Source organism: Poecilia mexicana, unplaced genomic scaffold, assembly GCF_051168715.1.
Source record: "Poecilia mexicana isolate PSO_F unplaced genomic scaffold, ASM5116871v1 scaffold_8, whole genome shotgun sequence".
Lineage (NCBI taxonomy): Eukaryota > Metazoa > Chordata > Actinopteri > Cyprinodontiformes > Poeciliidae > Poecilia > Poecilia mexicana.
The window spans coordinates 16,512,658-16,529,283 of NW_028263377.1; the positions used below are offsets into that span (position 1 = coordinate 16,512,658).

At 38.7% G+C, this 16,626-nt stretch overlaps 2 protein-coding genes across 3 annotated transcripts in view; one reads left to right on the top strand and one right to left on the bottom strand.

The window, feature by feature from the left end:
* Positions 1-6,719, top strand: part of LOC106907344 (ubiquitin carboxyl-terminal hydrolase 22) — a 29,382-nt gene extending 22,663 nt beyond the window's left edge. For both annotated transcript variants that reach the window (XM_014972993.2, XM_014972994.2), the window contains 5 exons: positions 605-731; positions 1,232-1,323; positions 2,565-2,627; positions 4,592-4,741; positions 4,825-6,719. In XM_014972993.2, the coding sequence (XP_014828479.1) occupies positions 605-731; positions 1,232-1,323; positions 2,565-2,627; positions 4,592-4,741; positions 4,825-4,867 (475 nt within the window). In that variant the 3' untranslated portion in view covers positions 4,868-6,719. The remainder of the gene's footprint in view (positions 1-604; positions 732-1,231; positions 1,324-2,564; positions 2,628-4,591; positions 4,742-4,824) is intronic.
* Positions 6,720-7,343: 624 nt separating this feature from the next.
* On the bottom strand, positions 7,344-13,604 carry LOC106907345 (somatostatin receptor type 2-like). Its single transcript, XM_014972995.2, has 2 exons — positions 12,701-13,604; positions 7,344-11,120 (listed from the first exon to the last, which is right to left on the bottom strand). Exon 2 carries the CDS (start codon positions 11,080-11,082, stop codon positions 9,970-9,972), a length of 1,113 nt encoding a protein of 370 aa, XP_014828481.1. The 5' UTR covers positions 11,083-11,120; positions 12,701-13,604; the 3' UTR covers positions 7,344-9,969.
* Positions 13,605-16,626: the final 3,022 nt, after the last annotated feature.

Sequence of the window (16,626 nt, forward strand, 5' to 3'; positions counted from 1 at the left end):
CGGCTGAATAGGAAAAAAAGCAACAAAAAAAAAAAAAAAGCATGTTGTTATCCTTACTTATTGCCTTTTGCAGTAGTAACCAAACAAATTTAATTTGTCTCCCCCACCTCCCCATGCTTGTACAAAGGATCACATGTGGTGTCTGCTCAGTCACAACAACCTTGTTATGCTTGGATCTCATCTTCTCCCATCACCAGGTTGACGGAGCAGGTGTGACCTCTCAAATCTCCTCCGCAGCCCCCTCGTTCTTGCGGTTTCTTTTTCACTTTTCCTCATCTTGTTTCATTTCCCTGCCTCTCTACCTAATTCCCTTTCTGCCCGTGCCCTCAATCTCTACCTCTCCCATTTGTCTCACCCCCAACTCTTTTTTTTTTTTTTCTTTTCTCGCCTCCATTTTTTTTTTTCACTGCAGCACCTCACACACCCCTACTTGCTGCAGCAAGTCTCTTAAAGGTACAGAGCAGGCTGAAGCTGTTGCGCTTACTGAACTGAGATGCAACAAAATCCACACTCTGGCTAATGATAAAAGCCTAAGATCATGATTCTGTGATGTGTAGTCATGCAGATTTACAGTTTGTTACATGTTCTGTCTTCTGGTCTGCAGGTTTACGCGGCCTGAGCATCTTGGAAGCAGTGCCAAAATCAAGTGCGGCGGTTGCCATAGTTACCAGGAGTCCACCAAACAGCTGACAATGAAAAAGCTCCCCATTGTAGCGTGTTTTCATCTCAAAGTGAGTCGGTAACAATGTGCTGCCAGTTTATTATTGGTTTTCACTCCAAGACAGTTGGTTTCTGCACAGACGCCTTATTACGGACCGTGTATTGTAAGATTGTATTATTTTATTTATACGTGTGGTTGAGTCTTTGTGCGTAGGTGTGTTCATCATCCCATATAGCTGTTGTTGCTTTACCTCCTACTGTTTTAGTGCTTTCATGCTCTGTCCCAGGACACCCATGAATCCTATGACTCATACAGTCCTCCACTGTCCATGTTTTATTTATTATATGGCAGTGGAGACATATAATCTATTTATAATATTCATAGGAACACCCTGTAAAAGGATTGCGCTAAATAAGTCCAAGGCCATTGCTGGCTTGCCATTATTGTGTTGAAAACATACATCTAATTATAAATTGTGTTGTAAAATTAATTCATTTTCATTTTAAATTTACTTCCTTTTCCCCCTTTTTTTTTTTTTTTCTCTCGTCATTCCTGTCTGGCCCTCTCCAGCGGTTTGAGCACTCTGCTAAGTTGCGGAGGAAGATTACTACCTATGTTTCCTTCCCTTTAGAGCTGGACATGACGCCCTTTATGGCATCCAGGTGAGGCTGCAGTGAAAACTTGAAGTGCTTTGTTTTACAAAAGCTCTGATCTGGTCTGACTTATGATGGGTGGATCTTTTTTTTTTTTTCTTGTGTTCATTTAAGCTATTTTTGGTCTGATAAAAGTATTCAAGTCTGAAAACCTAATGTTACTTCACAAAAATATTATAAATATGGACATAAATAGCTTTAAAAATGACACATTGTAAGTCTAGATATACATGTCTGTGGAAAGTAAGCAGAGTTGTACTTATTTTCTTACTTGCTGTCTTCAGGTTCATATTTCTTAAATAAAAACTCTGAACAGTTTTTTTTAAGATGGAAGGATTGTGGTGTAATCTGTAATTTTAACACACTTGACTAGAATGAATCCATCCGACTTTAACCTTTCAGCATCATTATCATGACTTGTAGTTTGAAATATGAATGTTAATATGTTACACTAAGAATTTGAGACTGTATACACACTTTATGAAAGGGTGGGGAAATCACATTAATTACTGAGGATACAATTGTTTCAGCAAGTTTGGAACTACTTGTAAGTGTAGTCTTATGGGTAATGATAATGAAATTGAGCTTGAATCCTCATATGAAGAATGTAGAAAAAAACAAACTGACAAACGCTGTAATTTTATCTTAATTTAAAGACAAGTTTCAATCAGAAACATGTATGCTTTTGCTGCTGTATTAGCTGGGGTGTTACATATAGACACAACAGTTAATGTGTTTCATATAAATACATTATTTTATTGAAACTAAACAACAAAGTGTGGCCTTAGAGGAACTTAAAGAACCAAAAACAACAAAAAAAAACAACAATGAAGACTTAAAGAAATGTGTATGTGTGTTAGAGGGATAATCATGGTAATGACTGACATTAAGAATTATTCACAATGTAGCTTTGATACAAAAAAACTAGACAAACGAGTATGTGAGGCGTGTCATTTTTCAGTAATGTATCTTTATTTTATTTTATTTTGCTAAAGCAGGTGCTGCCATTCATGTTCAAGTAATTGGAAAAAAACAAAAAACGTTCAGTCTGTGATTTCTTTGGATCATTACATTTGTTAATGTAATGATTACTCATAAATTTAGACTTTGAAAATGTCTGGAATGTTCAAATTGAGAGAATGTGGTAAGGCTGTTCCTGCTGTCATAAATTGTGCTGCTCTGCCACCTAGTGGAAATGTATTCTCAAGTAAAATGTAAACCTGTGATTGTTTTTCTTCTGTCATCCACAGTAAAGAGAGCAGAATGAATGGGCAGTATCAACAGTCAGTTGACGTATTAAACAACGACAATAAGTGAGTACCTGTGGTTTAGCATATGAAGGAAGACTGATCTCTAGACATTTTGTTCTCAGCGGTTCTACAGCAGCACAGTGATCACAGAAATTTTAACTTGAGCACAGCAGCACGTGCTAAAGACCCAAAGCAGCCGACTGTGACTTCTTCTAATTAAATCAGGCTGTGGTCTATTAAAAGCCGCTTAGTTTTCTTCATCCATGGGAGTTACAATGGCATCTATTTTCTAAGACATTTATGGGGGGTGCACTTGTTAATAAAAATGTCTAAGTGCTGCATGGTGGGGACATGCTGAGATTTGTAAATTAGCTTTATTTGTCTCTTACAATCAACACAATTGAACAATGCAGAAAACTGCTGAGAAGGTTTTTGAAGACGATGGCAAAATACATTTAGAAAAAGAAAAAAAACGTATTTGATGCATTGCAGTCAGAGCAATGAATTTTTGAGTTTTAATTTTCTAGATCGTGGCTTACAGCTAATGAAAACCTTTCATAAGACCAATAAATGTAGCTTTTTAATTGTGCATTGTCAGTACTCTAAAGTGTACCATCCACTTAGAGTACACTCAGTACTTCGTTAGTGCTTTTTTATTTATAAATTACTGCATTAATGCCGCGTTGCATGGCGGCGATCGGCCTATGACTCTGCCAAAGTGTTGAGGACGCCCAGGTGGCGTTAATAGCTGCCATCAGCTCATCTGCCTTGTTGGGTTTGTAGTCTTGTCGTCTTCTTGACAAAACTCCAATAGGTTCTCTGTGGCGTTTGGGTTTCTGGCCAATCAAACACAGTGATCTCATGATGATTAAAGCAGGCAATGGTAGTTCTGGCATTTCAGGACAATGCAATCACAGTTCAAAACTCTCCAGGGCTTTGGACCCGATGAAACTCAATAGAGCAACACCAGCAGATGACATGCCTCTCAAAATTGTCACAGACTGTGGAAAGTTCACACTGGACCTCAAGCTGCTTAGATTTTGTGCCTCTCCACTCTTTGTCCTGACTCTGGGATCTTGATTTCCACATAAAATGCAAAATGTACTTTGATCTAAAGAGAGGATTTTGGAGCACTGAGCAACAGCCCAGTCTTTTCCTCCTCTCTCTCACGCAGGTAAGAAACCTGTAACGTCTCAATCTCTGGTCGAGGAGTGGCTTGACACAATAAATAAACTTGTAACTTCTGCCCTGGATATATCTGCCTTGTTTCCACTGAGCAGCAAGTTTACCACACTATTTTTATATTTTTTTTGTTTCCATTTTAAAAGCGACCCGTATAACCAATCTGATCCATATCGTTCCTGGGCTCCCTTCTATTTGCAAGTCCATAGGACAATGGTATGGTACGGTTAGTGTGGAACTACTTATGTCGCACAACGCAGTACTTTGATTGGAGGACAGAAAAACATCACTGACTGTGACAAGTAGACGACATACTACTGCATTACATTCATCACCTCTTTAGTTGGTCACTGTGTTAGTCGTTTGGGTGAGAGTCCTCAGTGAGAGTCCAACTGGCGGTAGAAATGCTCTCCTGAATTTGCCGGACCGTAAAATGGCGTACCGCTTAGCAGAAACGAGGCATGTGTGTAGTGACTCTTGAAGCGCTGACTGCAGCCTCTGTCCCTGCCTTGTCAAACTCTTGAATGTGCTTTAATTCAGTCCTTTAAAGAATGCACCTTTTTCTTCCACTAAGTTTTCTATTCATATGCCTGCATCCAGCAAACTGTCAAAAGTCAACTTCTTTAGCAAAACCCTTTTTATGCTGTAACCACCTTGTGGTGTCGATAACAACTGTCAGGTCCCTGTGGTTGTATAGTCTACAATATAGCCATAGTAAAACAGTTTTTTGTTAATTATATTAAGTAAATTTGGAGCTGTAAGCCACATATATTTAAATGAACAAAAATAATCAGATAAAGTTTGATTAAGGAATCTAAATCATAGCTGATCTATCTTTATTTCAGGTATTCGTTGTTTGCAGTGGTCAACCACCAAGGCACGTTAGAGAGCGGCCACTACACTAGCTTCATCCGTCAACACAAAGACCAGTGGTTCAAATGCGACGATGCCATAATCACCAAGGCCAGCATTAAGGATGTACTTGATAGCGAGGGGTAAGAACCAAAGCTAAGACCTTTTTCAGAACTCTGAAAAGGAAGTAATAAAATCTAAATCTGATCCTCGTTTCCTCTCTCAGGTATCTCTTATTCTATCATAAACAGTTCCTTGAGTATGAATAGCTTCTGTGACCACTGATCATGAAGAACCACTGCTTCAAAGGGGAGAGAGCGAAGAGACGAGGGGGGTGGGGATGAAACGCAAACACACAAACCTACCTGAAACCTTTTAACTACCAGTCTGCTCCTTCACTAAGAGGGATAAAAAAAAAGAAAAAAAAAAAGACATGTAAAATCATGGAAACTGAAAAAAAAAAGAGAAAAGCACTGAGCTACTTCTTGGCATCTACTTGACAAAACTGAATGAAAAGGATCGGTGGTGGAAGAGTTGGGCGTCGCCTGTTCTGACGTGGGAAGAGGCCCCCAGATCCCACAGTCTCTCTGTCCCCCTTTCCCTTCCTGCTGCAGGGATGGAGTGTGATGCTGGGCACACCTGGGATTTTCTTACAGTATTCTGACCCCCCGCATCCCCTCCATTTCTCTCCCATGGTGCTCTCATTTCAACTGACCAAGCATTTAACTTGCTCAAAATGAGGACAGTATGTTTTCATATGCATATAGGACTGAATGCAAAAAAAAAAAAAAAAAAGAAAAAAAAAGTTAAAATAAAATAAGTCGTATATACAAACCAGTGTATTGCAACCTTTGCAAGGACCCTTTTGAAGGTTTGGTTATGATACTTATCATTTGTGACTTTAGCTTTGAAATACTGTATGAATTCTAGTATACATCTATTTTTTAAGAGCAGAGAAAACATGGGAGAGCTTAGAAATGCTGCCTTTGCCAGTTGCTGGAGAAGCGCTGCCATGGAAACTAAACAGATCTGGACCTGAGTGTTCTCATGTTCATTTATTTACCTTTTTTTTTTTTTCATTCTAAAGTCTGGTTGAGGGCAGGGAATATCTATTTTTTTAGCAACTTGTTAAATTTTGAGTTTTTACTTTTTTTCTTGTGTATTTTTTTCTATTTTTCTTTTTTTTTTTTTTTTTTTTTTCAGTACAGTCACGTTTCCTTGCTGTTCTGGTACCTGAAATGTTTTTTGGACGTATTATGCTTTCATTCTCGTGGAATTGTGGGTATAATAACGGTGTGGATTTATCAGCTCACCTTTGTGATGTTTAAATATGCTAAAAGAGAGCGTTCATGTGGCATTCTGCAGAGGACTTTGATATGTGAACTTTAAATCTGAATCTTCTGTGCAAGAAAAGGAAAAAAAAAAAAAAAAAAAACAAAAAAACAGAAATTAACAACACACTGCATGCAACCAGGCTTTTTGCGATCATGTGTGGGGAAAAATTGCCATGGATTGCGGCTCAAAGCTTGCTCCGGGACGGCAATTCGCAGAGCGAAAAGGTGAATGTGTAAGATGTATAAACACATTGCACATATATGGGCACTACTTGACCACAGCCTGGCTCTGAATCCATCAGTGTTAAACTTCTTCATTGCAACTGTGGCTGGTGCAGATCACTGTGGTGTCGTTTCCCTCTGCAGATCAGTAAAAAAAACAACAAAATGATTCAGTCAGATCTAGATGATGCACATAATCCATGTCAGGGTTACTGAAATTGTTTGTATAAAAAGTACAAAATTTAAAAATATTCCCTCACGTGAAAAAATACAAATGGAAAAAATGAGGGCACTTACCTGAGTTGTAAAAAAAGAATAAAGATTCGTATTTGTTTTGCTGCTCTGTAATCAAAATCAAACCTGCATATCTTTTTTCGGTAAGAGGAATATAATGGTTTTCTGAGAGGTAAAGTTCAACAGTTAATGTGTAATGGTCACATTATGGTTCTGATGCATTTTGGAGCAGTTTCAGGCCATCCGAAGGCATTCAGGGAAACCGCTGAAACAAAAGAAGAGGAGAGCTTCATTGTCTGTTTCAGTGATTAAACTCAGAACAAAACTGGAATGTGTATTTTGTGTGCTGTCTTTTGTGTCATTTTCCCTCTGAAGGACTAGATGATGCACTGTAGTACATCTGAGCCAAATCTGTATAGTTTTCTATTGTCGGTTGTACAGTTTCTGTATCATCGATGAGCTGTTATCCCAGCAGGGCAAAAAAGTACCGAAATAATTTGTTGACATGCAGTTCTATACATGTCAAATTTAAACATTTTGTTTCTGGTCTTTGAGAAACTTTCATGCACGTGATTATATCGCCACCTTGTGGCTACATTCAGAAGCACAATACAGCCTATAAAAAAAAAAAGACATTCCAGGCTATAAAACGTATGCCTTTATGAATGAGTTTTACAGAAAAAAGTTTTTGTACTGTTATACTAAAGTGCTGCATATTTCTGAAGTAAACAGGCATTTATTTGACCAGATATAGCTGATGTTGAGCTTGTACTTCAGTTGTGATTTGTATGAAAGGAAATTGATGTGGAGAAGTCAAACTTTTATTTGATGTAACCATATCTCAGAATTAAAATATGTTCCAAGTAATTTGGCTTTTAATATTATGTAGTGCGTTTTATTTTTAAAACATATTCATCAAAGTAAAATACTCCTTTTGGTTTAAGTCAACACAGCCTTGGTTCAACCTTGTTTTATTATAAATAAGCAGAAGCTTGAGAAACAAAATCAGGGTTATACAAACTTGATACAGAAACAGTTGCCATGATGACTACACTGAGCAGGACAAAAAAAAATTGGCTACAATAATGCATATTAAAGAATAATGTCTGAAACGACTATTCATTAGCACTGCAAGAAGAAGGCATAAAGAGCTAATGCCACTTTACAGTTAATCTGCTACTGTGATGCAAACCATTTTTACTGCTTTACATTTTGTACCACCCATTAACAGAATAGACACAATTTTCTTGTTGAATATTTTTTCTTTACATGATGGTCATAGTGAAGGCAATTTTCTTTTTCTTCGGCTGTCTTTGCAGCTTCTACATGCATTATGTTTAAGTTACCAATGAATGTACAATTAACAAGGCTCACAACAGTAGAACAATGCAACACAAGAGGTAAAAGCCTTTTTAATGGTAGAAATTATTAAAACTAGATCTACAATGCAACAGGAAGAGTATGTGTAATATATACTGAGCCCTACTAATGAGTTTATTTTGCAGTCAGATGTGCTGAAGTAGAGACATCTAAAAGTTTCAGGACTCTGGACAACGCAATTTGCATGCGTAAAACAAACGCATGTAGGGAACCAAAACTAACCCAAGGGGCCACATTTTTGTACAAAGATGTAACTAGTTCAATATTTTTATTTAATTCTAAAAGGCTTTTTTTTATTTTACGTGTACCATTTTTGCCAACAAAATTCACTTAGTTGAAATATAACTCTGAATACCATGTGATTTACAAAAGATTTTTAAAATAAAAAATTTTTAAGTGTAGTTTTGTACATTTTCATTATAATTTACAAAGTATAGCTTAGGCTAAGAAAAAAAAACATATCAAAACTAAAAAGTTATTTTAGTTGTAAGTTTGGTTGTCACCAATGCATTATGATGTATTTAGCCACTGCAAACTACTTTAAATACATTGTGATTACTTGTGCTCTATAATGGGGGGGAAGAAAATGGTAAACATGAAAGAACAACTCAAAGATAGCTAATGAAGTCTGCTTATTAGCTGTCTAGCTAGCATGCTAGCAAAACTCATTATTTTGGGCAAAAGTACCACCTGTATCACGATGTGACAATGATTGCATTAATCGTGGAGTAAAAAACTACATGGTTCACACGTATTCGAGATATCCTCACCGTAATGCACGGCAAAATAGGTGAAACACTGACATCACAATCCGTAGGCCTATGTGGTGAAGATCGATGAAATGTAGTTGAACTCTTTTACGTGTAACAAATGTAGAGAAGAGGAAACGCTACGTCTGCTGAAAATACTTTGTAAAGACTGTAATCTGGCTGTTGAGTCAGACAGGCTGTCAGGGTGATGTGTGGACTCTGTTGAGAAGCAGCATTATGATGACTGTGATGATAAAGGAACACTACAACCTCTTGAAGAAAAGTGTTCTAGCCCTTCACAAATTCACATCGCTCACTTACTCAGCGCCAGAGAGGTTGCTGTCTCTCTCAAATGGCACAAAAAAAGTTAAATTATGTTTGTCTTATTTGAGTGAGTCATTGCATTTCACAACCTTGATGCTTTTTTTTTTTTTTTTCTTTTAAAAACAATGCACAGCAACCTCTGAAGCTCAAGCAACCCCCTGACAGATGTCCTGTTTCATGGACAATCCTCGTCCATGAAACAGTATCTGGACAGGTTTCATACGCTAGCACAACACAAACACACAAAACGACCCAGGATTCATACTGAATAATTCAGAGTCACATAATCCAACATTTTTGAAAAAGAGGTAACGTGCGTGATCAAACTGTCCTGTACTACACTGACTTATACACAAGCAGTGATGTAAAACTCTTAATACATAGAAAGTTAGTATCATGAACACCAGCAAGGTAAACTTTCTACCTTAACACTGTGATGTATGTTGCCAGAGCTGCAGCTTTATTGGGCTATTGCCTCAATAATGCATGGAACAAATGTTACTCACATTTACATTTGGTATATCACAAGCGAACTACCCCACAGAAAAATAAAAGAGAATCAACACAAGACCACTGAAGTTCATCACATTCTGCTACAGAAGGATGTTTCACATTAAACACTGCTAGGCTAGGGTTATAATTAAAAGCTGCATGACAATATTGGTCCGTTTTTTTTAAACAATCGTTATGTCTTGTCCATTATATGCACCGTTATTTACAGAAATATATACTTCCCAGGGAATCATAACTGGCAGCTCAAACAACTACGTGTTCCTTTACAGCCCTCTGTTCCACTGCAATTTTCAAACATTGCTGGGAAACTTGAAGCAGGTCCTCTGTTGTAAACAACATATATAATACTGAGTCTCCAGGGAAAATCCATGTCACCCAGGGGACCATTTGCCAAGTAGGTGTCATTGCTTGTTATGTTCCCTCAGGTCTCCTTCATAAAAGCTCTCTTATAGCTTACTAAGGAGATTTGTATGAACCTGTGATTTTTTTTGTTTTGTTTAGGTTGTCTATAACACAGAGAAGCCCAACTGATATGGTGCCTTGTATTTTTCAGTTTGACAATGCCTAATAATATGGGTCTTTCCAAGGAGCTCTTAAATAGGTTGGTAAAACTTGTTAGATGCTGGTCTGTAGGTCGCCATTGAGCAAAGTACTCTGGGTCTCTGTTGGGTCATTCATCATGCGAGATTTGTCCTGCCGACTGTCACTGCGATCGACCTCATCCAGTCCTCCTACCTTCTTAAGGCAGAGAACATTCTGGAAGCTCTTCTTGAAGTTCTCTGACAAGAAGGCGTAGAGGATTGGGTTGGCACAGCTGTTGGCGTATCCTAGAACCACCACGAAGGCAAAGGTGCTCCTCAGGATGGGGGTGGTGCTGATGCTGCCCGTCACCGAGGTGACGTTGAAAACGTAGAAAGGCAGCCAGCAGAACACAAACACAGCCACAACAATGGAAACCATCCGGGTGACCTTGCGTTCCGATCGCTTCCTTTTGGAGGAGCCTACTCGGATGCCTGAAGACTTTACCTTGATGATGATGAGCAGGTAGCAGAGGCAGATGACCAGCAGGGGAAGGAAGAAGCCCAGAATGAATGTGTAGAACATGAAGACTGTGTAGTAGGTCTCTTGAGGTTCTGGCCACACAATGGTGCAGAAGCAGCCATTGTGCTTTGTAATCACACCACTGTAGATAACGATGGGCAGATTGACGAGCAGTGAAACTCCCCATACGGCTAAATTAATAGTTTTAGCGATGCGTGGTTTTCGCCACTTTGTGGACTTTATGGGATGCACCACTGCCAAGTAGCGGTCAATGCTCATTACCATCAGGCAGAAGATGGACGTGAACTGGTTCAGGGAGTCCACAGTCATAACGACCCTGCAGAGCACAGGCCCAAAGGGCCAGTGGACCAGCGCCAGCTGGATGGCGATGAATGGCAGTCCGAGCATAAAGAGCACATCTGCTACCGCCAGATTGAGAATATAGATGTTAGTGACTGTCTTCATCTTGGCATAGCGCAGGATAACGTAGATGACCAAGGCGTTCCCACAAAGTCCCACAGCGCAAACTAGAAAGTACATGCAAGTGATGACCACGGTGCTGGTTTGGTTGAAGCTGTGGTCTATGTAGCTTCCATTAATGCTGGACTCATTCCCCTGCATGAAGCTGTCATACAAAAGGTGCTCCGTTAGGTTCAGTGGGGATGATGGGAACATCCAGGGCTCCATGATCTCTCCCTGTCCAAAAGCTGATTACGGCATCCCACCTGCACAGACAGAAAAGAACATTGATTTTGATCCTGTTTGTTTCTCTGCAGGTTCTGATATATATCCAATAACAAAAGCAATCCTTTCAGCATCAAGAACATTCACTGACATATGCTGGCGGCCCAGTTGACATTAACCTAATGATGACTATCTAAAATAATGTATGGAAGAGTGACATGGTGCAATGCAATACTATGAGTTCAGCATTTTGAGTTCTTGTATTGCGTTGACTTTTTCTCCTCCCTCATAAGGACAGCCTTTCCTGGAGGGAATTTATTGATTTAACGTCTTGATCGTCTGTCTGGAGAACTTATCTGACTAAGAGTATGTCTGAAGAAGATCCCTGCCAGAACCAGACAGGTCATACCACTTTGTATATTCAGTGAAGACCTTCAGCTATCAAGGGAAATAATTCCATGCAGAAAGCAATAACAAACTCCCCAGGAGGAAATGACAAACGATCAGATGTGACAATTTACTCTAAATTTCCCCTCAGATTTTGTGTTTTCAATTTATTAAGGCCTGGGCATGGCTGTAGATTAATCCTAACCTAAGTAATTGAAAGGAGAGAATCAGAGTACTGCCAGGCTGCCTTGCTACAGTCAGATTGAAGTGCTTCTCACTGCCAGTACAAAAGAGACAAACGCAATCTGACAACTTCAGTGCCAATAACATTAGTGGTTTTATTGAGCTATTGAGCCACTTTTGGCTTTCTCTCTCTCTCTCTTTGTAGCAGTAGAACGGAGTGGACTGTGGACAATGGTAAGTGAACACACATCCTAATGTTGAAACAGATTTTTGACCTCAGTGACAGCTCAATGTCCATTTCAGGAGTTAGGTAGACTAAAATAAATTTGGATAAAATATGGTTTTCTTTGCACAGGATAATACAAATCGTAGTCTAGCAAAGGCCAGAAGAGGAATAAAAAATAAAAATAAAAAAAACCACAAATCTGTCATAAGTCCATCATTTTTTCCCATTACTATTAAGACAATGAATCAGCAATAAGAAACAATGAAGGATTTAAAAACCTGAAAAAAGGGTTCTTTGCAGAAACGTGCAACATAGTGAATAAAATATTGCTGTCTATCTTGATAAATTATGATGACATAACTTCAAGATGCCGGCTAATTTTTGTTTCTCCTTGTACTTTCTTCCTTTTCACGAGAATGTCGTCATTGTTGCTCTTCTTTTGACTATATGAGTGAATTCTACTTATTTTAAGAGGTTGTGTACAGGTGACATGCAATCTGACAAAACGCAAAGTAAAAAGGAACGAGGTCATGTCAGTCATTAACGATGTTGAGAAACTCTGCACACACCATCCGGCTATTCTGTTTGTCTTGAACGAAATAAACTCTTATGTGTACATACATTTTTTTTTTTTTGGTCTTTTCTTAAACGTCATTACATATATCTGGCTCGGAAAATCAAGTCAAATAATTATCCATGTAGATAAAATGATTTTTTTATATATATATTTTTAAACATAACATTTGATACATGTGACCTTAACAGACCTTCTAGAATATGTGCAAATGAACCAAAAAACAAAAAACAAAAGAAAAAAACGCTTACCTGTAGCTGGGATTAATCGCACCAGTCAGGAAATATGCGCCACTTCTTCAGAGCTTATGTATCTTTTTTTTTTTTCTTCTTCTCCTTTAGGAATTCATCAGAACTATTTCACTGGTTTCGAGGAGTCATGACTCTCGATAGTTTAGATCTTTTTCTTAGCAATCCCATAATGTGTTGCGCAGAGCTCGAGACAAAAAAAAAAAAAAGAAAAAAGGACGAGGCAATGCTCCGATGCGCTCCTGGCGTGGTGCGCGCCGTGACTGTCTCCAGTTGGAGGGCGCGGAGATGTAAAAGGGCGCACAGGAGCAGCGCCGCGGAGGCGCTGAGGAGACTCACCTCTGAACGAGGAGACAGGTTCTATTGTAAGCAGATAGCCCACTGTTACATAAAGCAGGATATTCACGGTGAAAGCGGTCATTAATGGTATCTGTAGCGCTTTGACGCACGCACTGGGAAACCCTTCATCACATGACCAGAAGAGAGTTGACGATTTGACATGTCAATTAAGTCAACAGCACTGGGTGAAAAAAAATATATATAAAAAATAAAATAAAAAATATCCGGGTAATAGAAAGCTAATGGCATGTCTTCTAGCTATTTGTGGATCAAGACGCAGTTTGTGCTTCAGCATACGATGCCTTTTCTATAATACAAACACTTCGGTCCTCTCCAGGCACAATTCCCTGTTCAAATACCAAACAGAAAAATAAATGCAGATTGTAATAGAAACAGTGCCTGGAACTTTCCCCCCCACATTTTGTCACGTTAAAACCTGAAATTTTAAGGTAGTTTAAAACTTTATGTAATTGCCTACTGCAGTCTAGCATTATAAAGTAAGTCTTGTCTTTCGAGATATCTATGAAGAGCATGAGGAAAATGTTTGCATTTGTTCAGACTCCTGTAATCTGATACCCCTAATAAATTCCAGTGCCCTCTTTTGTAAGAAGTAGCTGGTAAATGTAAAAACACAGTTCCAAATGGAAAGTGTCCCTTCTAATTCATTTAACATTTTTTCTTTGGTCTATCACAATCCATTAAAATTTGTGGATGCAATATGACAAAAGCTGGACAGCCATAGCTTATTATTTGCATCTCTGCTAAAAAAAAATATTTCATTTATTTAATAAAAGCACTTTTGTGTGACCTTTTGCTGTTTTGCGGATAATTTTGCCTTCCGCCTCGAAAGAGTGAACCTGAATGACCTCAGGTGCATTGATCGACTCAGTCACTGAAAAATATTTTACTCCTTCACCTATAAAAAGACCTCTGATTCCCTTTGGGTTATCTGTATTGAGAAACGCAGTCCAATAATCTTTACTGAATTTGACAGAATGTGAGGTGACAGTCCTCTAAATGACTTCAGAATCCATCTGACTGCTTCTGTCTCCTGTCACATCCATGAACAGTAGTGACACAGTGCCATTAAAAGCCACACGTGACTGTGCCACGGCATTGCCTCTCAGCGTTCTTCAATGTAGTTATGTTGTGTTGCTGCAGGCTTTCTCCAGATCTTTCCTTTAGAGAGTCTGATACAGACTGATGTTAGATTCCCTCCAATTTTGCGAGGCTGGGTCAGCTGTGTCCTTCTGTGGTTAGCCCCAGGATTCGGTTTGCATCTCTTGGGAAAAGCCACGTGTTTAGGTTGAGCTGGGGAATTATGTACTACCTGAAAAGTGTTCTTCGCTTTCAGCAAAATTCCCATTCTTTCCCCAGTGTTAACTGTGGATCTGGCTACCGTCCATCCATCCATCCATCCATCCATCCATCCATCCATCCATCCATCCATCCATCCATCCATCCATCCATCCATCCATCCATCCATCCATCCATCCATCCATCCATCCATCCATCCATCCATCCATCCATCCATCCAATTTGTCTGCCCATCCATCTAGTTTGTGGAGCTTAGTCGTAAAATACTAAGCATGTCAATTTTCCTGTGAGCTCGTTTCTAATTTAGGTTGTGTGCAGTCTGAAACCAGACAATGTCTGCAGCAGAGGAAAAGCAAGATGTGTTTTGCTGATGCACATCTACTTTGTCTTCATTTCTAGAATTCACCTGAGCCCTCTAAACAGGCCTCATTCCTACATTATTCGTTTAGTCAAGTAGGATAACAGCAAACGCAAGAAAAGAAAACCTTCACGTCAGCCAGAAACACTGGAATGCAATGGAAAAGTACATGGTAGAAATTAAAAACCATTAGGAGTGTTGCTGTCATTTATCGGCGCTTCCATTCCTACAATCAATGACCAGTTAACTTGCTTTAATGTGAAATATGATATGTGCAAGCTGATGAGTTTTATAGGTAGTTTTAGATAAAGCAGTAATAATTTCAGTAGAAATTACATATTAGGACCAAAATAACCATCAGTAATAATATTTATGACCATGATCAAAGCTTAAAAAGGTGTACCAGTACATATAAAATGCACCAAATGATGTGTGGGGTAGAACATTGAATCAGGTTGCTCAGGTTTCTCTTTGCCCTGTAATTACTATGGAATGATCAAGCACCTCTGATTCAGGCCTCAAATTGAGGGGATTGATTAGGCATCCTGCTGGGGTAAATTGACAGACAATTAGCCGCCCCAGACAGATGCAAAAAATATTTAATAAATACTACTGAGGGTTTTTTTTATTATTTTATTTTGATGTTTCTGTAACGATTTGCTTTTGGAACAAACAAAGCAGGCAGCTTAGAAAAGATTGATGTGATGCGATGGCACAGAAAAAGAAAAAGAAAAAAAAAAGATTTTATTTACTCCAGTGGCTTCAAGCAATCTGGTGTTTTGTTTTTTTTTTTTTTTTCAATCTCATATTCATTAAGGAAGAATCAAGGCTTTCGCTTTGACGGATCAGAAACTTTTCGCCTCTGGTTGTTTTCAAAGTCTTCAAATCAAAGCAACAGAAAATCTGTATATTCTAAATTTAAAAAGTAATCATTTTGTGACAAAAGTATTTACTGATTGTCATCGGTGTAAGGTAAATGTCATTTCACAATTGCCAGAGCTGAAGTCAAACTCTCGTTATTTGCCTTCTGGAGAGACCTGGCGGCAGAACTGACTGAATAATGAATGCTGTTGTGTTCTTTACCTGCTGTTTGATATATTTCGCACAACAGTTCAGAAAGAACAAATGTGTGTGGGAGCATTTCTTTGATATTCTGATTCATCCGATCGAAATCAAGCATTTTATATGACCAGACTGACGAAAATCCGTCTTGTTTCATTATTGTGACTCTTATCAGCCGGGTCAGTCTTAGTCACAAGCCTAAGCCAATTTGTGTGGTTTGCTGTATCTGTATTCTTTAGACGCTGCTGTTTGTTTACATAAAATGAGCCTGGCTCCTGTGATAAAGCTTTCTCTGGCTGACTCCACATTTCAGCGGCACAGCTTCAGCAAATGTCTGATTCTGGAGGATGCTGGTACCCAGACACTTTTTTATTCTTCTTTTTTTTTTCAATTAATACTTTAAAGAATTGAACATTGGAAAAAGCAAAAAAAAAAAAAAAAAAAAGAAAAATAATAAAAGTGTTGCATTTGTTACATTTTTTGTTCATTATCTTCATACCTGAAGTCAAAGCAAAGTCCGATTTTGGATGTTTGGTAAAGTGGTAATATTTCATCTCATTGCATTTACTATCCAAGAGTTATTATCCAACACAAGTTGCAGATATGCAGCCGGTGGTTGACATGGGCCATGCGCTACCTGAGACGTCTCCATGACAGCTGAGCAGATTTCATTCATTGATGTGTACTGTTGCTGCACAAAGCGGGGAAAGAGCTGGTGACTCATCCTCACAGGCACTTTTCGGCAGCTCTTCAATTTTTTGGGGGGATATGTTTACTACTCCTAAAAGACAACCTCCCTGCCAGAAGACCAAAAAATTTAAATCAGCGTTATCAGCAAAGTCCTCAGATATGC